At 38.8% G+C, this 25,441-nt stretch overlaps 2 protein-coding genes across 7 annotated transcripts in view; both read right to left on the minus strand.

Moving 5' to 3' along the window:
* The window catches only part of KIF25 (kinesin family member 25), a 40,135-nt gene extending 24,156 nt beyond the window's left edge, over positions 1–15,979 (minus strand). The window contains exons 1-7 of one of the 2 annotated variants that reach the window (XM_061471362.1): positions 15,790–15,979; positions 14,914–14,979; positions 10,647–10,763; positions 8,911–9,049; positions 6,064–6,167; positions 4,727–4,815; positions 3,209–3,251 (exon numbers count right to left, since the gene is read on the minus strand). In XM_061471362.1, coding sequence (XP_061327346.1) covers positions 3,209–3,251; positions 4,727–4,815; positions 6,064–6,167; positions 8,911–9,049; positions 10,647–10,763; positions 14,914–14,979; positions 15,790–15,864 — 633 coding nt within the window. In that variant the 5' untranslated portion in view covers positions 15,865–15,979. Of the gene's footprint in view, positions 1–3,208; positions 3,252–4,726; positions 4,816–6,063; positions 6,168–8,910; positions 9,050–10,646; positions 10,764–10,916; positions 11,159–14,913; positions 14,980–15,789 lie in introns of those variants that run through there. The other variant, XM_061471363.1, reaches the window with a different exon arrangement.
* A 4,340-nt stretch (positions 15,980–20,319) lies between these two features.
* AFDN (afadin, adherens junction formation factor) overlaps positions 20,320–25,441 on the minus strand; it is a 113,719-nt gene continuing 108,597 nt past the window's right edge. For all 5 annotated transcript variants that reach the window (XM_061471369.1, XM_061471367.1, XM_061471365.1 and 2 more), the window contains 2 exons: positions 23,417–23,501; positions 20,320–22,472 (listed from right to left, as the gene is read on the minus strand). In XM_061471369.1, coding sequence (XP_061327353.1) covers positions 22,328–22,472; positions 23,417–23,501 — 230 coding nt within the window. In that variant the 3' untranslated portion in view covers positions 20,320–22,327. The remainder of the gene's footprint in view (positions 22,473–23,416; positions 23,502–25,441) is intronic.

Here is a 25,441-nt window from a genome sequence, read left to right on the forward strand (position 1 = left end):
ATGGCCTTCAAATTAGTATTGCTACAGACTGAAGTTGTAAACAACTGAGCAAATAACAATTGCATAACACTATGTCCAGCATGCAAATGGCTAATAAAAACCAAATTTCTTGGTTTGAGTTTACAAGTATTTCTCTCCTTTGGAGAAGGCCAACCATTATCAAACTAATGATGACTACACTCACTCTACAGAATGAGCTGTTACCCATCCCAATACTGGCAAATTTAGCCGCAGTGCAGATGTAAGTACAACACTTTGCTACAGAATGGCCTGACACCAAAATTATAATAGGATCAGTAACCAACAGGCACTGGGGGAAGGAGAAAAAAAGAAAATTAAAAAAAAGGAAAAGAATTATATTGTTATGGAACACATTTCTGATTCAGAGATCGATGTACTTGCAGACCAGCTTTCCATAAGGTGAGAAATGGAACATAAAAAGCTATCTGGATGACACAGTAACAGAAGAATTGTTAATAGGCTGAAGCTCCATATGAGCATTTGTAATGACCTTCCTTTCTCAGGAGATCAGTACAGGCTAAAATATATCCACTACTGCTACTGGCCTACAAAATCTCATCAAGTTTCCCTGTCAATAGTGCTTATGACAGGTGTCTCACAAGAACACTGAAAAATCTCTTTTTCACCCCAGAGTCACGGAATACTCCTAGTCTGAGTTCTTTCAGGGCAATATGAATCCTTGAAATGACAAAAGTATACTTCATAAATATCCACAATCTGTCCTGACATCCAAGCTTGCTCCCTAATCCATGTGGAGCAGTTCAACCTGATGCGCACTATGTACTTACTTTCCACCATTATAGTACAATAAACTATAGGAGAAAGGCTCAGACCGTTGGAAATGTTGAGTTGGGCATACATGGGAAAGTAAAAAGAAAACTTCACAAATCTTAAAGTAGCTCAAAGCCTGAAATGAAATACTTTTCTCTTTTTAGACTTAGAATGAGAATAATGATTCTCTAGACAAGATAAGCAAGATTATAGTAAAGATCACATATGTGTTTTGAAGAATTATATGAATCTCTAAACAAAAGAAAAAACACTCAAAGACTAAATGGAATTCAAGTAGTCTCAGTCTCACAAATAGATACTCAACTATTCTGTCCAAGTATCAGTTCTGCCCATCTATAGTCAATTTGAAGACCTAACACAGCTCATGGCAGAAGAGAAGCAAAGCTGCTTTATACTGCCATTTCTGTTGTGGTCTTTCAATTCTAGTTATAACATGACAAAGTTGTAGCACAGATGAAACAGATCAGCAGATTACTAGAGCTACCATCCAATTCAGGAGTAATGTCAAGCTGAAGCTTGTCCAGAAGATCCAACCATAGTTTCCTGTATGTATGCTGGACTGCATTGTGACTGGTTCTCAAATACCGCTCTGCTTTCTAACACACATTAGTTCTAAAGTGATCATGGCATATAACTGCCTGGTTATATTACATGTATACAGTATTTTCAGGGAAAAATCTGGAAAGACAGCCATGATCTAAAAAGCAAAACTAATAAACTCAGCACCTCCAACACAGCTTTCCTTCACCTTGATCTAAAGTTTTCTTTAAATCATAAATAATTGTCTGAGAAATGGTTAATTTGTTTCCAGAAATATGAGCTTTGACTCCGTTGCAACTAAAATCTCAATAACAAGACAAGCCCCATAATTTTATCTAAAAATTGCATATTTATCCTAGCCAAAACAATAACACTGTGAGGTATTAAAAGCAAAATAAGCAGGCAATAAACACTGTTTACTTTTGTTAGATTGGTCTAAATTGACTTCTTTTTGTAAAGTCAGTGCACTTTTATCCTCCCTCATGAACTTGGGTGCTTCTAACAATTTTTTTTCTTAAAAAATATCAAAAAAATTATACTAAGAAATTAACACAAAGACTTAAGGTGTTTGATCAAAACAAGAAAGCAATTTAGCCAAATGCCAATGCAAACCAACATAATATTTTAAGTCATTGTGGTGTTTTCCAAATACAGGAAGTTAGTACCTTGCAAATTTTGTTTTACAGACAAGTCCATGCATACATGTATTTTCCTGCAATATTCCATAAGGATTTTTAAACATGAGAACAGGTTAGCATACTGAAGGTTACCAGATCACTATTTCATACAAACTGGAATTCACGAACTGGCATCAGCAAGCATACACTGCTTTGCCTGTAAGTATATAGGTACTGTAATATATCAGTTATCTATATTAAAGAATCCAAAACCTAAATACTATCTAATTTAATCTTTATGAATAAAATTTAACAGGTCAGAAATGGTCATGGCATTTTATAGTACAATAAATGGGTCATGACATCCAGAATACATCTATCATTACAGATCCCTGATTTTAAATCTCCTGGCATATCTACTGTTTCTTAGCTGAGACTTCATGTGCTCCATTAGTTTCCTAATTGCATATATATATATATACACATATAAGTATCTACTTTATGCAAGAGTGATCTGCCTAATGAAGCTGCAATTTAGAAGATTTAAATGCATAGAGCATTGTAGGTCACTTTAGCAATATTTTAATCATGATACTATTGAGGAGAATTTAGCTAATCACCATGTAAGTAACAGTGAGCAGTAACTAAGAACACTGGCAGCAAAGAAAATTAAATCCTAAGTTAATATTTTGACCTTAGCTCACGCTACTGTGCCTGTTTAAGTTTTATATCTTGGTAATGGCCTCCATTAATGCTGGAATGTCATCTGGATTTGCAACCTCAGTGTTCATTCTCCTTCGATAGATCTAAGCCAGAACACTTTAATATGCTTGACTACAGTACCACGTAGGCTGTTGTGACCCATGAGATACCGTGTTTCTCTCCTAATGCATGAGGTGTGTTGCAATAATAAAATGAAAAAAGCCTGACTTAATTTTAGAAATCATTACAGCAAACACAAGTGTCTCCAAGGAACTGACTGCAGGAAGCCTGCGGCGGTTTGACTACTGCAAACACACAACCTCCACTTCATGGGTGACTGCACCAGCAGAAGCACCAAGGTATTACTATTACAAAGAGTGAGGATGAAAATAGCATGAATCACCTGCTATTGCACCCGTGGGTAATGAAAGCTGGGCAACGCCTGACAACAAAGTACCCATGGCTCATGTGTCCCTCTTGTTTCTCTGTCCTAGTGTCTGTGAATGTGCTTTTAAATTTTACCATCAAATACTCACATCATCAGTTGCATATGCCACTTCTTCTGAAAAGTTTCTTTGCCTGTAAAGGGAAAAAAAGCCAGTAAGGAAAAGACCAGCACCTTTCAAGATAAGCATTACATTTAGGTAAGTCAACACTCAAAATGTCTGTGAGCTACACACCGTCCCAAAGTACATACTAACACCACAGTTCATTGTGAATAAAAAAACAAATTAATGTGCAACCAAGCAAAATAATCTGCTTTAAAAAAAGAAATATAGAACAAACCCAATTAAGACTAAATCACATGCAAGCCATGCTTTTGTGTTGAGATTGTAATGTGAGCTTGTAACAAGTGGCTTTCACTTTAGAACATTAAAGTGAAAACACCCTCTTTTTAGATATTTGTCCCTGTTCTTGCATCTATTACTAGCCCCAAAACTGACTGGGATAGCTGAGGTGTATAAATGCATTCATGTGAGCAAGTGTTTTGAGAATCAGTCCTTAGTTTTACAATTAAGTTTTAGTTCTATTACTTTTTGATATATTAAGAAGAGTTAGTCTTAGTGATTGTTTGTTTGTCCTAGTCCATCCTGTTTGACACTGCATTCAGAATCTGACTGCACTAGTCCATAGAGCAACAAAAACAGTAAGTGGATTCCTTCCCAGCTATAGCAAGCACAGATCAATGCAAGTTTCCCCTTCAGGATCCTTGAAATTTCTGTCTACTCTTTTTGATGTTGTTTTAATTAAAACAATTCTATATTTCTGTTAAGATTTTCCAGAAATTAATAAACTTTAATACACTGAATGTACTCTTTCAGAATTACCAGCCAGCAAAAGTAAAATAAAACCCGAAATCAGTTATTTACTGATACAGCAAATGACAGTGTTACTGGTTTCTAGCCACCCACCTAGATTTGCCCTTTTTCTCTTTCTCTGTGTTTCAGTCCCTTCACCCTTTCATGTTGGTCATCTATGGGGAATTTGGCTTGTTATAGCACATACTTGCATCTAATCCCTCTTCTCTTTTTGGATCTTGGAATGTTTTGTTTTGACACTTCAGTAAGTGTATTATGAATTAGGGATGCAGAGCCAAATTACACTGAAATAGAACTACCAGTGTTTGTACAGACAGAAAACCTGTTCTACAGCATAACAAAACAACTGTAATACCAAGTGTGTTTCTTTACCCATGTCTTCTGACAGTTATTCCATTATTGTATCCCAGAATTTGTAAAGGATTGTGAATATACTCTAAACTGATTGCAGCTGTGCTACTTCTGCAAAGCCAGGGGTAATCTTGGCTTGGCAGAATGGCTATGGGTTTCTATGCAGATGGACATACTTTTAGACAAGGGGATGAGATTGGCTAAAGCCAATTTAGCAGGAGAAAGAAAAGGAAAATGCAGTTAGTTAGTATTTATGATACCATCATCATCTCCCCACATGCATAAAACCAGAAAAATCAGTAAGACAGTTGTTCTCACATACATATTATTTTCTCTGTATATTAATTACAAGTCAGCTAAGATCTAACAGCCAAAATAAATTACCTGTCTTGTGATACCAAATGCCCAGCAGCGGTATCAAAAGGTAGCAAAGGTCTGATCCTGCAGTGGACTCTGATATTTCCTCTCAGTTCCTAGGGTTAGAATATTAAGATGTATTTAACACAAGCTACTGGAGAGAGTAAATACACTGGATTTGTGAAGCAGACAGGAACATGTTAAGGAAATCAGGCGTGTACAACATCACAGCTTTAGTCTCTGCGGAGAGAAAAGTAGCATCAATATCATTTGCCTTGAGAAGTTAGGAAAAAACACTTGAGGAATTACAGGCTCTTTAGAGCTCTGGAATGGTGCAGCCCTCTCCAGTCTATGTGGCAAAAAAAAAACCAACAAACAAACAAGAAAAGGGCTTTCAATATGAGCCATTTCTTCAGTCTCCTTTTTACTTGAGCTTCTTCTATTAACTCAACATACAAGATTACACACTCCATTTCTCTTCCATCACCCCTGAGGAAGATGTAGAATATAAAACATTTTGTACCTTTTCCTCTCCACGGTGTGTTCTTACATGACTAAAAAGCCATTAAGTAATTTTTCTCTGCAGGCTATTTCAGACTTCAGTTTATCTGACCTGGTGTTTTTTCTTCCTTTGTGTTGGTGATCAGTTCTTCTCATTTTATATCAGTTAAAACAGCTTGCCTGTAATGGCTAGTGATCACTGGCATTAACTCCCCACTGCCTTAGAGGAACAGCCTTTCTGTAAACTGCAACACAAGGCAGAGTTTGGAAAGTAAGTACTTTTTAACAGACATTCACTTTCCCAGAAAGAAGAACTTAAAAGAATTTTGTTTGGGAGTGGCTTGTGTTTCTAAAAATCAGGTCCTGAATCAGGCAACCCAAAACTAGACATTTGTGGGGTAGAGAGGAAGAGCAAAGTTAAAGGGCAAAAAGGAAAATATTAATTCCAAATGAACCATCACTAACAGCAGAGCAGGATACAGCTATGGCAGAGCAGGATACAGAGAGGCATACCTGGAAAAATAACACACGATATTTTTGTAATTTCAAGTTGATCATTTTATGAATTCTGAAACAATTTCAGAAGCAATTTAGAGAAGAGGATGAAGAAACTCAAGTTTTGTCCACTATTCAAAATGGATGATACTCCTTAAGGCAAAATGTTGTACTAGTGCATTTGGAAGATACTTGTGTAAAAAGAATGGGATTTATTGTAAGACAAATGGGCCTCAGCAAAGAAATGTATTATATATGATAGCTGGGGCAGGTGATATATTCATTTAAAGTATATTCATTAGTTTTATTGGCGAGGAAATGGTGATCACAACAAAATAAGAAAATGATCTGTCATTAAATATACTTACAACTAAGCTGTTATGTAGAGCTCTCCTCTTTTGCTTTTCTTTCTCGTATCTCTCTGTCAGCTCTTGTAGAGACTGCTCAAGATCAAAAGCTTTTATCTGAAACACTAGAAGAAAGCAGTTTCAAAGAACTGAACTCTTACTTCACAAAATGAACTTTCCAGTAGCACCTCATGAAATACGAGCATGAACCTTTTTAACTTCTACCAAACTTTAATTAGGAGGGTTAGTTCCGGATTTACTAGACACCTGAAAAATCCCATCATACTTCTTGCTGTGTGAAATTACAGATAATTACCAAAGGTATACATATGAAATCTTGAAAAACAATCAAAAATACAAAATATTTAAAGGCAGTTCAAATGTGCTGATTTAGTTAATGTTATGTGTCAGTGAAGCCTGAAACCTAAACTTGAAGCAACCTGCTTCTAAATGGGGCTGTCACTTGCAAGGCTCATGACATATTTGCAGATTATTAGATTCATGCCAGCTACCTTTACAAGAAGTTAACCTATCATTTATCCTCATTTACAGTGCTACTAATCCTGTAAAACAGCTATAAGGATCCCCTTCGAGATAGGTGCACTCACTTCATGGGTAGGATTTCATTAAAAAGATTGATCTTTTGAACCCCAGGGAGTCTGCTTCACAAAACCGGGGAGAGCAATATGGTCATTACAAAATCCTTCTAACTTCACAAATAGTTGTATTTCATTACAATTACATGAACACTGAGCAGGCCTAAAATGAACACTTAGCCCAAAGGCACACAATGTGACTGCAAACTTGCATAAAAAGAAAGCTTTTAGGAACCCCAGCAGGATATCAATTCCTCCAGCATTAATTGGTGAGCAGTTTGAAGATGTAGAGTATCAGTCAAAACCATAGCCTGAGAGCTGAGTTAGCAGGATGGCCACCAGTCTCAGTATGCACCTTTCAAACAAAGGAACAGACTTAAAATCTCAGCATGTCACAGCTATGATTTATGGTCGCTGGTGTAACTAAAAATCTGACAAATTCAAGGGACATCTGTCTACATTTGAGATTTCACAGATCTTATTTTTGTAATATACATGCTGTCAATAGTTGGAGAATCAAAATCTAGGAGTTTCACTGAGAAAATTAACAAGAAAAATGTGGAGTAACACTAGTATGTCTTTGTTTGGAGAATCACACGTGAATATGTTACAATAAACTGTCAAAGTGATCTGTACAGTCACTGACCCCTAATCATACAGTATTTTTCAAAACAGGAGGTTGGAATCCATTGATTAAGTAATCTCCATAATATGCATCTTCATTTATAAATTTGTGTACACACATTTTGAAGTCTCTTGAATAAGCAGTAAAGCAACAGGTGCTAAGGGTACTCTGCCATTCTTGAGTCTTGAAAGAAAAAAACAAAACCTACTCTGTTTCAGTACTTAAATGGTCTCTTAATGAGGACTCTGAGAAACCCACTGGACATTGCACATCCAGTTTTAGTTAACTTAAGCCCTAATTACTCAATATTTTTTTCTAACCAGGCCCCCCTATGGTGAAGATGACTATGAAAACAGAAATCAGCCTTGGGGTTTCCTAATTTGACACCAGGGCTTTTAAGCAGAGAGGTGAAGGACAGCAATCTGCAGAGAATGAGTCAAGTTGCTGCATTTAGCAGATGGCATATTGATATTTGTAAGAGTGAACCATTAGTTTTAATGTCCATCTTCTGTAAAGCTTTACATGAAGCACAGAAAAATTTCTTTAACAGAAGCTCCGCAAATTTTCTGATGCACCAATTATTTCTGAACTTCTAATTTTTCTGAAAGTACAGTTACATAATTATAAAGACTTACTTAACATTTTTCTAGTTTTCTGCTTGACATCAGCTGCAAGCTATTCAGAAATTGTACTTTGGTCCATAACCTAGAGGCAGCCACTGGGTTCATCTGTTTTTAATACTAATAACCTGCTCTTCATTATTCAAGAGAAGTAGCCACTACATGCCTGCAGCCATTATAGACATCTCTTTCCCCCACACTTTGCCCATCTCATTGACCTATATGGAAGCCTTTGGGGAACTGGGAATGATGATTTTTTTGTTTAAGCATCACTGAGCACAGTTAGACTCTTCATCAATAATTAGACTAACAGCTGTAGAAGAGTGATGGCTTGCAAACATGTTCAGAATTGTTATGTTTCTTTAATTGACAGTCCTGGTTAAGGAGCCTTTCAGCCCCTCCCATTCAGTGCTCCACCAAACCTCCTGCTGTGCTCACACAACTGCTTCCAGAGCCAGGTGAACCTCTGTCCTGGATTAGCTCCCTGATCTGTGTGTGGTCACACAAACAGTTACATCAGTATAATGGAAAATCTAGTGAGCTGATTTTGATTTGCAAGAAAAAATTTCTCTATGATACACTGAAATATTAAGAATCCAGTCTGTTCTAATTTCAGACAGTATTTTCAGAAATCTCTGAAGTCACTGGAGTCCTTTTCTGGTACAGTCAAAAGCAGACAAATTTCAACTAAAGCAACACATTCTTTCTTCAGCTATTCTAAAATAGTCCAGATAACAAGGCTGAGAATTTCAGATTTACAATGTTACAGCTGAGCCAGCTCAGCAGCAGTCTAGTAGCAGCTGCAATCAACACAAAAGCTAAATCCAAATTATTAGTCACAACCTCTGCAGATTTATTTGTACTCTAATGCATCATAACTCCTTGCTGATCTAATGTCAAACAAAAAAAACAAGTACTACAATTTAAATGACTCTCAAAAATCAAACTCGACCTTTTAACGTTAGTAACATTTAACAATGACATTGTTGGTGTTACATGTTTGAAATATAAGTGTAATGAGCCTTACTTTGCACTGCTTCATTTTGCAGCTGAATCCCTTGGACTGCTGTCAAAACTTGGTAAAGATAAGTCTTGCTTTGACGCTGAAAGTCTTTTGAAAGTTCAAGAGCGAATGAATGGAGGCTCTTCAGGTCGCGCTTAAGCCTCTTCTCAGCAAGAACAAAAAATATTAAGACACAACAGCAGCAGTTAAAGAAGAATCAACATAACACCACCACAGATAATTATGGTGAGATCTCAGCATCAGGAACGACCCTCTAGTTGGTGAAGGAAAGTCTTCGGTATATCTTTAAGCATGTTTAGAGAACGATCCAGCAAGATATTTAGCAATGGCATTTCCTAAAAAGGCTTTATGAATCCTTACCATGTTGTGGTACATGCTTCGACCATAACAAAGCTTCAGTTATAACAAAGACTTTCTTATTTCATCAAATAAAAATAAGTGTGTGTGAGCATGTGTGCATTCTGTCCACTTACAAGACATATCCAGAATTACCAATGAAAAATTGTGATCCATATATCCATTACGGCATTCAGTTTCCACACTTTAATTGGGAGGTACTTGCTAAGCTTCACTCTAAGTCATTTCTTAAATAAGCCAGTTTGAGGCCTTTCTATGAGAATAGCTGTATTCTGTGACATTTTGTTTTTCCAGTGGGGGTACAGAGCTTGTGTTAATAGACTAGTTTCAATAATAAAACATAATCTAAACTAAAAGGAAAAAAATCACTGCATTTCTCACTCTTAAAAGCCACAAAGTAGAACTGGGAAGAAGTTTTAGCTTTTTGTTTTGTTTTTTACTACGGGTATGGGATTACCATTAATCTAGACTTTTATTTGGAGAGCTCTGCTTTCTCACCTAACAAGTACTGATATTTGATAGCAAATCATCTCAGTCCACTGTTATTGCATCACAAGAAGTTCTGCTGCTCTAACTAACCTAAAATGTGAAACACCACCATAAAATTTACTGAACAGAATCACTGTAATTAGAACAGAACAGTTCAGTTGGAAGGGAACTACAACAATCATCTAGTTCAACTATGCTACAATTACACAACATCCTTCTGCCTGTTAAGAATCAGCTTTCTTTCCCTAGGTACTTTCAGTTATTTTACACAGACATTCAGTGCTGCCTTGAGAAAAGCTGTCATTTGTGAGTGTCTCTAAAATGAATTCACTATTCTACAGGGTAACTTAAGGAATAAGTACTTTAAAAAAAGAAAATATTATGGCACTGGCAGAACAGTTCCAGTCTCTTTCATGCAAAATTGAGAGGAGTGAGCATAGAGCGAACTACTCCCTCTGGTGAGGTCTGCCAGAGCAAAACTCCCAGTGAAATCAATGGAGCTCTCCAATGCTTTTACAAAGGATCTGGTTAAAATATATCACAATTACCGTTTTTTAGGGGATGTCCATATGATAGTCAAATCAGGGACTGCAAGGTTTTGAGTACACAAATATTTAGCTTGGATATTGACAGCACCTATATAAAGATCCTGGAGCTCAGAAGCAGCCACTTCTACCAGCTTCTCAGGTGATCTTGCAACCTATTGCAGCAAAACCACTACAAATTTTAAGCCAACTCAGGCATGACCACACATTACTGCAAGCACTGCTGTGAACACAGTAAAACCATAGATCATGTTCATATCTGACTGTTTCCTGCGTTTTACTATATTTGATAAGCACGTAAATGTTCAGGACATAGATCATGCCTGCATGATTACTAAATGTCTTTACCTTTATTGCTCCATACATCTGGATTACAGCAGAACTCTTCTGCAATTTCTGCTGCTGGCTATGAGCAGAGTAGAGCTGCAATACTTCATTAGTGCTTCTTCCAGCCAACCCTTGATACTGTTTAAATAAAAAACACCCAAATCAGCTAATAATCACCTTAAAGCGCTCATGTTTTCTGTTGCATTCTGTCCCCTTTGTCCCTGTAAACATTTTTAATTCAACTATCTGATCACATATGATGTTGTAAACACGTAATTTCTTTGCTTTTACCTTTTTCTGAGTCATGTGAAGGATCACCTTGAGGCAACTGGCTAACATCAGAACATTCTACTTCCTTAGGGTGGCAAACCTCAGCAGCAGATTACTAATACGCGTTTGCAGTACCTAAGACCTCTTACTTATGTGTGAGGTGGATATGAATGGTTAAAATTCTGCCTTCACTTAGGGGAAAGGGCTGGTTACACAGCTGGTTTAAATGTCTTCTGGTAACTACATTCAGTGCAGGAAGGTCTCTGAAAGGACATGAAATAGAACAAGGACACACATAAACACGTTTTTGCTGCTAAAGTCCTGAAGAAGGTGGTAATACACAGCCCCCAACTTAGTGTTCATTGCTCTAGCTTTCTGCTGACACCAATTCCATTACATTCTGTAGAGTTGCAGTGGTGCAAAATGGTACCAATAAAGCACTAAGCTGTGTCTTCAGTGATCAAAGCAACCAAAGCAACTTTTAAAGGATGTGGAGAAAAATGCTTTCTAATAATCTAAAATTACTTATTATGCAAAAGCAATTCTTATGGCAAATTTTTTGAGATGTTGAAATAAAAAGAAATAGTGCAACTTTAAATACTGAAGGTCATGAACACAAAAAAGATCTCTGTAGAGTACTTGTGAAATTCTGTAATATGACAGAATCTGTATTATATGACAAACTGCTGTAATATGACAAAATCTATATTATATGACAAACTGTATTTTCATCATTTACTGACAGTCCATGTGCTTAAAATGAGCTGCAACTTCTTCACCTACTTTTCCCTGCCACCTGTTGACATCTATCCTTAGCTAGTACTAACAGCCTCTTCCTTTATTTTTGGAATGCCCTTGTCTTTAGCACAGACTTATTTCCTACTTTATTGAGACCATAAATTCTATGCCTGCATTTCCCTGTTATTTAAATTAACAAAGCATAGAAGAGTACAACATAAAAGTGCTAAATGTACTTACAACATCTGATAATGGTAGGTAAAAAGTAAACATTTAATTGCAGTTTAACTACAGATGATACCTGCAAAAACAACAATACAACATCGTGGAGCTGTTAAAATAGAGATAGATTATCTTTTCCAAGAAAAGTACTTCACTTATCTAAACCAATCTTTTCATGTGGCTTTTTTCACATTCACAAAGCATGCATTTTCTAAGTGCAACTGGAGATCCTGCACAACTACACACCTTAGCACTAATATAAAGAATTGTTTTGTGGCAATGAAATAGCAGAAAAAGATTATTAAAAAAACCCAAAACCAACAAAAACCAAAACACACACACACAAAAAAAAGCCCAGACAAAAAAAACAAAACTCCAAAACAACAACTCCTCTATTTTTTTGTTTTGTTTTGTTTTCTTACAGGCTTTAAGCTCCCAGACATTGGGAGTGATTCTATAGAGTGTTCACACGCTCTTTTCCTTCAAGGATTTTCAGGAGTGCAGTTACTCTGAAACAGTATTTACATATATACTTGACAAAAATGCATACAAGTAGCACACCAGAATTAGTAGGTCTAATCACATGTGAAAAGTTAAGCATATATATAAGCAATTGCAGTACTCAAGCCTTACTGTTAAATAAGCTTAAGCTAGTTAAAACCTACTTTTAATATCTAATACATTTTCCACCATCTGCACAGGGTTCCCCTGACCCCACATTTTGCTCAACATGAACAATAAAAGTGGAATGGTCTATCCTACTGTCATTGCAGTTAACCTCTCATCACTTCCACTATAATGTTTATCTTTATTGCAAATCCTGCCTTGGTTTTGAGGTTTTCTCCATTAAAATAGTTTTAGCTTTCATCAGACTTGTTCCAAGGTCACAACTTGCAAATCTGTGCTCACGCATAAGAGGCAAAAAAAAACTACTATAAAACTTTTTATAGTCAGCTTTATTATAAACAGAAGTGAAACTGAACTACTTAATAGCATTCTCCAAAGTAAAATATCAGTTCTGCAATTGGATCCTTTCTGGCAGACTTGGCTTTATGTATGGAAGGCTGCAGGATCAGGAATGGAAAGACAGGAAGGCTGCAGGATCGACCTCAAAGACTGCTAACAAAAGCAGGGGGCATGCCGGTAGACAAACACATTTCCAAATGGGCAAAAGCAAATATACAGAGAAAGAATCTGACTTCTTATGTTCAGTAATAACCCTTACAGTATGCTGTCAAGATTAAAACATACTAGGCTGCAGAAAACAGTGGCAGTGCTAGTATCTGTGATTGTCTCAAGTATACAAGGAAGGGAAGGTCTACAGCAAGAGGTAACATTTTTATTAGCCTGATACAACCCATAGGCAAACATTTACACTGCAAATCCTAATTTATAGCTATCATCAGAAGTTTGTCTTCACAGCTCCCTAACTCCCTTCATCCAAAATGAATCCAATTAGCTTTTACAAGTTAAGAATAAGACCTCTGTTAACCCTGGTCACTGTGAATGAACTTGTTACAGCTCAATCGTTCAGGCAACTTCACCAGCAGATCTGAAGGATCAGTGATTGATAGCTGAGGGCAAGTGCTTTTTTTTTTGCCAACATAACTGATGAAATACCAGGAGATACGGTGCAACATTGCACAACCTTAAATTCATCTATTTAAAATTAGTGTTCTTTTTAATAGAGACTCTTCATTGAGGTAGAACTATTTTGCAGATGTCAGTTTAGCTCATGCTTTCACATTGCTGGGGCAAATTAACCAAGAAGTGAAAATCTATTTAATAACTATCTGATTAGAAACATCAGCAGAAAGTTAACTGCAGAGTATTTCCATGGATCATTTGACCTTGTTTCTGAGTGATGGTGGTAACACTGCCATGCTCCTCATGTGTCTGTAGGTGCTCGTATCTTTCAGCACATCTTTCACTAAACTGAAACAGTGCTTGAAAATGAAACCCTGGAAAACAAGGTTTCATTATCTAATATTCATATAACTTCTTCCTACATCTAATGCACCTGACTGATGAGAAAAATCTATTTCTTGTGCTTGTGAGAATAAAATAAATAAAAATCAGTTGACATATTTAAGGTCTTTGGTAAATATTATAAAGCAGAACAAAAATAATAGCAACATTTTCTCAGAATAAATGACAGTATTATTCTGTATACCTACCAAAACTCATTTCAGATGTACCATCTGCTTCCAGTCAGGCTTTGAAAAACGTTAAATCCACTTTTATCCACAGGTGTTAACAGACCCACACGGAAGGCAAATGGCTTTCCTGAGGTCACCCAACCATCTAATGTTTCAGCCCAGATTAGAAACTCTTGGCCAACAGTCCATATCACAACTAATATTCACAGCTGGCTCTACTCCAGCAGCGCAGATCAATACTCAAAATTCTCTAGATCTCGGAAATCCTACCTTTGAAGACCCCAAACATTATCACAGACTGTTCCTTGTTTCAGTAATGGTCTAAGAACAACATATGTTTCTGTAGAATGAGATAAGGAAATGAGGGCATCCAGTTGTTGCTGTGCGCTCTGTGATCAAGTTCTGCAACAGTACCTTGCAATTTTTACACAAGTGTAACACCAGTGCTATGAAGACATGCAAAAGGACATCTCTGGTAAGTGTACTGTTAACAAAATGTCTTTTCTGCACTCTAAGAACAGTCCTTTTTAAGCATGATCCTAATTATGTCTAAAAAGTATTCCTTCAAAACCTACCTTTGACTTTCATACATTTCCCTGCAAGCAGAAAGCAGTATGCTGCATTTAACAATAGCAGAGCCATTCCCTCAGTTCACTTTTATAGATTTAAACCAACAGCAATTACTTAAATGCATGCCAACTTCTAGTTAAGGAGTCTATTGTTACTGCTACCATTTATGATTCATATGTAAACAAACAGAAACACAGAAATGCTGAGCCTTGATCCCTTCATAGATTTCCCCAACAGGTGATGAGTTCAAACCCTGAAAACAGGAGGCAGATTTCAGCGTATATCTTATTTTCATGAGAATTCTTCCTGGACAAACAAACAATAATTACCTCTGCAAGCTTTAGATGGAGAGCAGCATTTTCAGTTTCCAGGACAACTATTCTTTCTTCTTTGGCCTAAGGAACAAAACCCACCAAAAACTAAAAATGACGGAACCATGAGTTTGATGGTACTATTATGATCGCTTTCATTATTGCATTGCTCTGTTTCTCAGGTTTCTCAGCCTTCTGAAATGACAGGACTACCTACCCCCAATCTCCTCAGCACAGTAATATTTAACACCTCTTTATTTCCTGTACTCTTGTCATTTTGCCTGCTTGCACAGAAATACATATGTACAAGGTTTCAACTGCTTTTGCTTTATAAAACCATCTCCTGACATTTTTCAGATGTATGGCCTTTAGAGAAATTCTAGTCATAGAAAAGGAGGTTGGAAGGGCCCCCGAGGATCCTCTGGTACAACCTTTCTAGGCAAAGCATGACTTGGACCTGATGTCCCAACACCCTGACCAGCTCAGAACATTCTCATTTGTTTATAAACAACCACACAGATGTCCATTTCCAAGGCTGCACTGCTGGACACCTCCAACAGTGCGGCAGCAAGACTATTTCTCGGTGCAGGTGCTGTCTCACAGGGGCATGCCCGCTCTGCCGAGGAGGGCTCCTCACAGTTCTGAAGCCCCGTTTCCAGCCCAGCCCGAGGTGAAGCAGTCTCTCCCCTGCCACACCCCTATAGGCTGCTGTATTGAGGATTCTCGCCCAAATGTTAAGGCTAGAACACACGTTTTTAACAGAAGGGGCCGGAGGGGCCTCACCCCCTCTCCCAGCGGCCCAAAGCCCCTCCAGGTGCCCCGCCCTGCCGCTCCAGAGCCCGCCCCAGTGCCCGCCCATCGCCTCCCTTCCCGCCGCGGGGGCGCGGGGCTCACTCGCAACCGCTGCTCCAGCTGCCGGAGGCGCTGCGCCCACACGGAGCCCGGATCGAGCCCGCTCCGCGGCCGCATCGTCCTCCCCGCTCCGGCGCCGCGGCACAGCAGGGCCGAGCAAGGCCCCAAGGGGATTTAAACCGGCCAATGCGGGACGCAGCTGGCGTGGCCGCCACGGTGACAGGGCCCGCCTCCTTCCCCGCCCAGCAGCGGGCGCCAGCTGCGGCCTTTAGGCGCTCCATAGGGGATGGAAGTATCCCTCGTTCGCCTGGGTCACTTGGGATAAGTGGCCTCGGCCTCTGAGTGGGAGTATCCTTAAGTTAGGGTAGGGAAGGGATAAAGGGAAGCCTAGCACTCCAAAGGTCTAAGGTACGGAAAGATTCCTCCTCAGAACACTAGTTCTTGGGTGTGCAAGCCTCGTGTTGAGGGTCAGTGGCGGCAACAAAGGGGGAGGAGGAGGAGAGAGCTTAGAGCTCCTATACTGGGTACAGGATTTCCTTCCTGAGCAGTTGGTGATGTGTACTATGGGCTAAGGCTGGAAAGGCCACAAAGAAGATTAAAGGATAAGAACATCCGTTGTTGGGGCTGGGGGAAAGGCGGCTGAGGGGAAATCTGGTCACTGTCTGTAAGCACCTGATGGAAGGCTATAAAAACAAGAGAGCCCAATGACAGTACAAGAGGCAGCAGGTACAAACTGAGATGTGAAACTTCATCTGAACTTTAAATACTTCTTATTGTGAGAGTAGTCAAAGGCCAGCATAGGTTGCTCAGAGAGGTTGAGTCTCCATGACTCCATCCTTGGAGATAATCAAACCCCAATTAAGCAGAGCTCTGACCTTGGGCTGTGTGATACACAGAGGTCCCTTAAACTGCAACTGTTTAGTTACCCTGTGAACAAAGCCAGTGCTAGTCTTAGGGGATGGACAAAGCCTGCGGGTCCAGCTGCTGTAGGAGCCCTAATTGGCTGCCCCAGGTGGAAGCTATTCATTCAGGCTATGGCAGGGGGTCTCACACTAAGGTGAATGCTATACACATTAGTAATACTACGTAGTGCTCAACTGTATTGCACTGAAAGATTAACATCTTAAAAAGAGTCGCAATACTATTTGGCTATTAAATGTGAACATATACCAGATACAAACATGCCAGCTTCTCGGAAGTGGGAAATAATGCTATTTTTGCACTAGAGTTTGGGGTTGTTGTTTTGTTTTGTTTTTGAAACCAAAGCCAGCATCATAATTACAGAGCAATCCAGTTCTGCATAACAGCAGTCTCAATTTACTGTCTACTGAACATGGTGAATGCGCTCTCACACAGGCAGTAGAAAATCCAAAGGCATGCAGCAGTGGACTTCTCCATGTCTGGCACAAAAGGGATAGCAATGCTTCACAGAGGAACCCAGATGAAGCCCACCTATCACATACCAAACCAAACATTCCTGTGCAGCTCTATCAACTGTCTTGGTGGTACTGTAACATCCACAAACTGTAGCCTCAGTCTAAAACCAAAACCCCTCAACAAACTGACTGGCAGCTCCTCAACAGTTCATCCTTGCAACTAGTTCTATATCGGTGGAAAAATGAGAACTGACAAATGGATACAGGCTTCAAAAAAGAGTCCCAAAGTACTGTGATACTGTGGATTTTAGGAGATGTTGGCACTAAGTAAAGCAGACAGGTTTTTATCAACATCAGCTATTTTTGGAAGTTTAGTAGCTTGAGGGGTATGATTCACAATTCTTGACACTGAGCTGTGATTTTTAGATGTCATGTTTATCCTCTAGCAGCAGGAATCAAATCAGAACAGTTCCAACAGAACTCAGCTTCATCTCAGAAAGATCACCTCTGAAGTGTAATGGTTGATCGAATGATATTAAGAATCTGGTTTCTGTAGGCTGTAACAGAGAAGACTTAATTCGCTATCATTCTGACTTTAAACTAGCAACCTAAAACTGAGCAGCCCCAGACTGCTCTTATTTAGTCATTCCTCTGTACACAGCAGGTTACATAGTGCTGAAAAATCAGTCCCTTCTGTATAAAAAAAAAAGCAAAACAACCAATAACCCCCCCCCCAATTACAGTATGTTGTCACTCACCATAATAGCATTTTCCTTCTATTTCCAAAGCAAAGGGGAAGTTGCTTGATGTATGGGGAACAAAAAAAGTCTGTCAGTGAGATCTAGGCAAGAAAGGAATACAAAATCCAGCTATCTGCTGGAAATGCTGCAAGGCTGTGTTCCAAGCATGCCTGACTACACTGATTCTCTACTTTGAAGAATCTCTGGTTCCCCCCCCAACTTCTACCACCTTGATCCCATCTTCCCCCTGCAAATGCAGAGCCCTCCTTGGTACAGATCTTTCTGAGGAACCAGAGGGCCAGATATATAATGAAAATGGCTCAATCCATTTTTAATTTTAGCATCAGTGGTGGATTATAAAGCTTAAGATACCACTGAGGAAGCATTGTGTTGAACACTTCTGATACATTTTTGGTCAGAGATTTACCAGACTGGTCAAGGCAGCTTTAAACTAGATTTGTTGTAGGGGTGGCACTGATCCATCCCAACTCTACCAGTTGGATGCCAGCACCTGTAATGAATGCTCAGAGTGATGCAGAACAGCTCCAGTGGAGTTTGGCTGAGATGCCTCTATACAAATGCCTTTAATATGGGGACTAAACAAGAGGAATTAGAGATGTGTGCATACAAGCGCATGATATCATTGGCATCACAGAAACATGGTGGGGTGGCTCCTGTGACTGGAAAGTTGGAATGGAAGGTTATAGGCTCTTTAGGAAAGACAGGCTGGGCAGGTGGGCAGGGGGTATAGCTATTTATGTCAAGGATAGGCTGGAGAGTTTGGAACTCTGCCTGGGGACAGGTGATGGGCCAACTGAGAGGCTGTAGGTAAGGGCTGAAGGGAGAATGTGATGCTGTACATTACTGTGGGGGTCTGTTGCAGACCACCAGATCAGGAGGGCTGCTCAGAGCAGCAGACCTGGCTGCATATGCAAATATAATTTCATACAGTTATCACAAAGGTCATCATCAATTAAAATAGCAAGAGCTGTGCTACGAAGGATGACAACTCATGTCCCTAATGCAAAGCAAACCACATCACTGTTCAACTCCCACCATACTGGTTTGATCCTTTGGCAAACCTGACCTGAACTTTGCAAAGCATAGCTCAAAACTTGTTTTCTCACTGAGAATGCATTACCACTGTTGTACAGTGCACAGCTCCTTCCCCGCCTCCACCACCCCCCCCCCCCCCACCCCCCCCCCCCCCCCAACCCCTGGATTACTTTAGTCTGGAAATAAATGTATAAATGTTTCCATGACAGTTCACAGCTGCAACAACCATAGTCTCATCAAATATATCACTTTTTGCTTTTGTACTGGTTCTTTGCTCTTGCTTATACTAAGGGGCTGACATACAGGAGGAGAATGGATCGTTTCTCTTCTAGACTACACATTCTGTATTCAAAAGTTATTTTTCTTTAGGCTGTTCTCACAGTCAAAAGCTATCCTCAAAACATGGATGAAAGACTCCCCTCAGCCCTACCCTGAGGTCCTGGCAGTCATTTCATTGAAACATACTAAACAGCATTTCTGACATTCTGTGGTTCCTTTAGCGCTTTCCCTGCCTTTGCACACACATTTATTACACTAAAAAACTAGAATATCTTCATCATTGATTTTAAAAGTTCCAGCATGGAGATCCCACAACTCAAGAGATCAAGGTACTCACCTGGAAAGAAACAAGGTGCCTATCCCAGCTCTAGAGGATATTCAGCAACAGCAGTAGGCAGCTACTGGCCTAGTTCCCTCCTGCACCCTTCCCATGCAAAGCTTTAACTGGTGTCTCCCAAGAGTCAAATCATCCAGCCTTATCAATCTAACAATAAAAGAGGAGCACCACCATTTAGCTCAACCTTCATTCAAAACTACACACTGAATTTGAGCCCACCCCTCAAAATTTCCAAGTCAGCCAAACAGTTTCCACCCTCCAGAGATTTGACAAAAGTTATCCTGCATTTGTGTTCAAAATAAAGAGATCAAATGACTTTTTAACCACAGCAATCACACTGGAGACTCCAGTTGTCATACTATTTACTTTTCTGAAAGAAGCTGCATTCCAGGTTCCTCTTCACTGTTAGAAAATACAACTTTGCACTTGAGGAGGATACAAATACAGCGCAACTCATCCTGCCAATATTCACTATTTCCTAAGTTGCTGGTTAAACTGTAAAAATTAGTTATTCTTTCAAGTCCCTGCTGCAGATCTTGAACATCAGGCCAAGAAATTCTCCTCTCCGATCAGTTAAGAATTAGCCTTCTCTGCAAGTGGCTTCTCCATGTAGAATTAATTTGAGGTTTTAGTCTGTTCATTATGAATACACTGACTTTGTTTGCCAGGGTATTTTAAAAGGACAGGTAAGGCAAAACATAATAATGGGAGTCCCTCTGGTTTACAATAATGCTGTTACGCAGAATCAAATAACAAACAGTACAAAAAAACATTTAATGCAAAGTTAAATACAATACAAACTTTATTAAAAATAGGTTGCAAGTGAAATACAGTAGAAATGGGAAACTACAGCAGTTTTGATGTTTTTCATAATAATGCACAGACAAATACGAAAAGCACTTTTACACATATTCACACTTGACCCGAATGCCCAATAGCGGCCAAATCCACTCAACTGAAGGTTATAGGTATTTTTTTGCTAAGCCTTTTTCAGATTCTAGCAGCAACAGTAATTCAGCCACAGCATAAGTTTTTTTCCTTAAGAAAAATTTGTCACTGTAAGGCTGCTAGTGTTCTCAAGATAAATTGGGAGAGGCTTGCTTTTCCTGATTAACAGACAGAGCAAGCATGCAGATCCTTCATTAACACTTTGAACCAGTTTAATCTTCTACTTCATATTTAACAGGTGAAACGGTAAAAGCACACTTTCAAATAAGAAACCTGAAATACGTAAAAAATATTTACACTCCAATTTTCATTAACTTGCATTTATTTATCATACAACTCTTATTAAAAGTGATTTCTTTCCCAAGGCAGTGAAAGTCTACCCCTTTGTATTTGGAAGTGTGCACAATTTCCTAAATATATATTTATAAGAGAACAATATGATACAGAAAAAAAAAATCATCTAAAGCCAGTAAAGGGCTTTGTCAAATAGAAAATTTGTTTGGAATCACAATATATATTGTCTTAACATCACACAATGAGAAAAACTCTGATGAGGTCCTTATTCCCAACATCATCAGCCACATAAGCAGAGCTGAAGAAATGGTGGGAGGAAAAAAATTAACAATTTAAAATTAAATAAGGCTATTACAGTGTGGAAAAATAGCTTGAACTGCCAACAAGATTTTCAGGACAACAGTAATGGAATGCCAGTAAAGCCAGGTAGACTAAGGAGCAGCTCACTAGCACTGCTTCCTCAGCATAAGCAGAGATGGTCCATTGCTAGCACACCAGCTCTGTTAACGACCCTACAAACACTCCCACTCCCAACCAGCAGTACTGTATTTGATGCTTCACACTTCAGTCTCTGTCTCTAATATGCCAGTTCACTTCTCCATAGAAAAAAAATAAAGATATTGCTGAACTGATAATAGCAGACTTAGCAGTACTGTTCCATGCCTAATCGCCTCGTAACTTCTAATCTACCTTCCTCAGGTGACATACCTATCTGTTCTGCTCACCTTGGAACAGGAATCATTACTCCTTGTCTTTTACACATTCCTAACATTTTGGTCCTAGCTGATGAAGGGCCATTACTGTAGCCTACTAGCTATTGCTTACGTAATGTTTAATAAATCAACCATCCAAAGGTCGTATCTTCACGTTTTCAAAAGTCTGAAGCACTTACAGTGGGGATGCATCAGCATACAGACTTCTGTAATAACAGACAGGCAACCCTTTTGGACCCCAAAAATACATAGGACTAGAAATATTTTTATTCCAAGGTTCTACCTACAGGATGTGTGTTATCCAGTACTAAGTAATAGTAAAATGTGTTGATATGCTGATCATTCTATGAACACCATAGTCAGACTTGCATATGAAGTCTTATTTAAGGTGGCACAGACATTGCCTTCTTACCAACCTAAACTACTAATTTCTAGTGCACAGTTTAGTTTAGGCAGTTCAAGCTATTCTCACTCTCTCTGCTCAGCAGCTAAAACAAAAGTGTGTCTGTAGAACACCAGGAAACAGAACTTTGACAAGTGCTACTTGGTCTGGTGCACAAGAACTTAACCCCCAAAACAGAAAAGAAAAAAAGTTACCTTCACGTGATTCATATCTTTAAAATTTTACAGTGCTTTCATTGTATAAACCACAAGCTCCTGGCAAAGTAATCAGTTTTCTTGCTATTGCAACATCTCTAAATCTTAATTAACAGTCTTAGATATAGAGGAATCAAAGTCACTTCTTTCAGAAAACATTCATTTTCTGTTCATTAGTAGTGTGCCCCCCCATCTCAATCCCTCAATTCAGAGATCTTCAGTTACATCTGATAAGGTGCTTTATTTTGTGTTCAACTCATTTTCCAGTTCCATTAATTTCCTAGAAGCTTTTACTTTATTGGATACATCCTGACCCTGTGAAAAAAGTCGCTGGCGTTCCCTGAATGTCAAGTTTTCTGGTGCTCCAGGTAAATCTGTATCTTGACTGGAAATGGGAAGAAAAAAAAAGTCTTTATAATTCTTATCTATAATAATCCTAAATATAATAATTCTTAGTGACATGTATGGACTGATAGCTTTCTGACTACAGCAAAAGATTCTGTTTAGTGTTTCACAAGGTGTTGCTCCCCACATGTACCTTTAATTCTGACATTGTGCTATCATTTTGACAAATTAAGGGCTCATGACAAAGCTTTTAGGTCTCAGCAAAGAAAGCTACCAGTACTGAAGTACACTGCAGCGGCTGCAACACCCCTGTATCTCGTTCTGTACTGGCAAAGCTTACAAGTGCAATCATTGCCTCAGCTCTTGCACTGATCCCTTATCCCTGTAGCAAACAGATTTTTGCATTATGTTTTACCACAGTGAAGGTCTCAAATCATTCTGGACTAATCTCTACATATGTGATTAACCCTCATATAACAAAGCTTTACTATATATTTAAATTTCTTGATCAGAACTTTCACTTTAGCTCCAAGGTGTCTGCTCTGCAGAGAATCACTGACTACGTGTTAAAACGCAGGAACTGGGCTAATTAGCTTCTACAGAATCCTAGCTGAGCCCAAGTCACAGCTTCAGTATGCTACACAGTAAAGCTGCCATTCACATATAAGATACAGCCTGTATTATTTATGCTTATCAGCAATTTGGTAAGAATTCCACTAGAGAGGTACTCTTCTGATTTACAAATGTACTTAAACTGGTTGAAGTTGTTCATTTACACTGATCATTCCATTTATTCAGCTGTAGCACTGAAATTTGCTGCTGTCATGTAGTACTTCAGATCACCGAAAGACTTGTGGAGAACTCAGTTGTATATTATAGTAACCCAAGGTACTCCAGAGCCAGATGAAGAACTCTTGAATAGCCCACAGAAATAAAAAACAGCCAAGCCAGGTATATAAAAGTTAACTGACTCTTGGACTTCACCTTTTAGATCGTTTGTCTCTTGGATCCCGATACACTTCATGGGCCCCAACAGCTGCTCCTGTAGATCCAGTGTATGAATTTACTCCTTATGCAAAAGTAAAAGTTGAAAGACTGCAGTTACAACATGAAAGTTTTATATTTCTTCAAAAAGGTGCAGTGCTTCTTTCAAGAACTAATCTCAAACTAGAATCAGAAATAAATTTCGAAGGCCATTAATATTTAAAACCAGTACTACTAAATTCCATCCCCCTCCCAAACAGCTATAGTTTTGTTACTCCTAATTTTGAGCCAGAACTCATTTTGTATAGCTTATCCAGCACATATTGATTCACAGTCTCTATCGTAAAATGGCTTACTCTGAGAGACATTAGAGGTTGTTCAAGATTGACAGAAAGAGCAGCACACTAAATATCCTGCAACAAGCTCCAAAGGAACAGGTTAGCTGCCACTGCTCTTTACAAGGCTGTAAGTAAGCCAGGATTAGGATATACCATCTTTGCAATTCAGCAGTCACACTTTTTGTCTCTGTTTAGTCTCATTAAGTAAACTATCACTCAGAAAATGCACCCCCCTCCCTTGAATTTAAATTTCAAGCAAGTTATCTTGCAGCACTGCACCTTTAGTTTAACTTGATCTAACACACAGGTTTTACACATTATATTAATTGTTTCTAAAGGCCACAAGACAAAACATTTTCTTTCCAATCAAAAAGTTTATCAATTTAATTGATATTTAGGACCATATTATCTTAGTAACTGTCAGGAAAAGAGTAAAAAGTATCAGCACAATACTCAGATTTGTCTGCAGACAGTTCTAGTGTCAATATTGCATGTGTTATGTCTTGTGAACCTTCTTTGGTACAAAAGGAAATGTTTGCTTCTTCCACTGGTATATGTAACTTATAAATACTCAGTAAGACATATGGCACACACAAGCAAGTTCAGCTAGTGTGTGGTAAGCTGATTTTTTTCCACCAAAACTTTGCAGCAGACCAAATCATACAAGGTATGCCAGGCATATGAAAGGTTTTTTCATTTCAGAAATGTATCTTACATGCGTGTCCCTACTTTGAACGGGCCCACATGCTGTGGTTCACACTTCCACCTGCTTGGCAGTTTTGATTTGGGTGTTGATTTTTCTCTGGGTTAGTTGACAGACCAAATGGTCTTAAGAGACCCAGTGGAAGAAGGTACGAGAGCAAAATTTGCAGAAGCGTGGTTTACTGGAGTTAACGTTGAGAACAGAAGAGAGCCATAAAGGAAAGGAATGTAAGAGAGTCAGCGAGATGGGAGATGGTAAATTGCACAGTGAATTCTGCATTTTGTGCAAACGGCTTTGTACGTTACGCAGGCAGTCTTCTTAGAAGCTTGAGCAATCAGGTGAAGTTAACCTGTTCTCATGGCTATTTTGAAAATTATGAAATAAGAGTATTCAGAATTAGTTGTATGGTTTATGAATTAGGTTATTAAAGGCGAAGCATCATACTACAATATTCCTTAATTGTTACCAAACCCCTAACCAGATCTCTGTAGATTGTCCTGCTGATTGTTTTCCAGGAAAAACAAACGCGTGCACGCAAAAAATATCACTGAACATTTCACTTTCCTGAGATTCATTTTTCCATTGAAGTTAACAAAAAACAGGACTGGGAAATGCAGTTACATATGAGATGGCATTCTGGGTTATGGACGATGGGAGGCAAGAAGACTAGAGGTGACAATCAGTGACTGATGGTTCCAGAGTTACTTAATTTATTACATGTACAGACTTCAACGTGCCAAAACAGGAAGGGAAGCAAGGGCCTTTGGGAGCCTATGTGTTGTGATGGTAGGTACAGTTTGTGTTCTATTACAGTTGGTTTCAAATAAGAATTTCTAGAAAAAGATAGTCCTCTGAATGAACACAAACTCAGTACAGACATACAGTCCAAAAGTTTCATGTCAGAATATTCCTAAGAGCAAGCTAAGAACATAGTCATAGTGTTTAAAGAGAATCTCTTCTGCTTATTTCCTGTCTTTAATCTTA

This window comes from Pezoporus flaviventris, unplaced genomic scaffold, assembly GCF_033815535.1.
Source record: "Pezoporus flaviventris isolate CSIRO_AGI_PZ_B2104156 unplaced genomic scaffold, CSIRO_AGI_Pfla_v1 ptg000066l, whole genome shotgun sequence".
Lineage (NCBI taxonomy): Eukaryota > Metazoa > Chordata > Aves > Psittaciformes > Psittacidae > Pezoporus > Pezoporus flaviventris.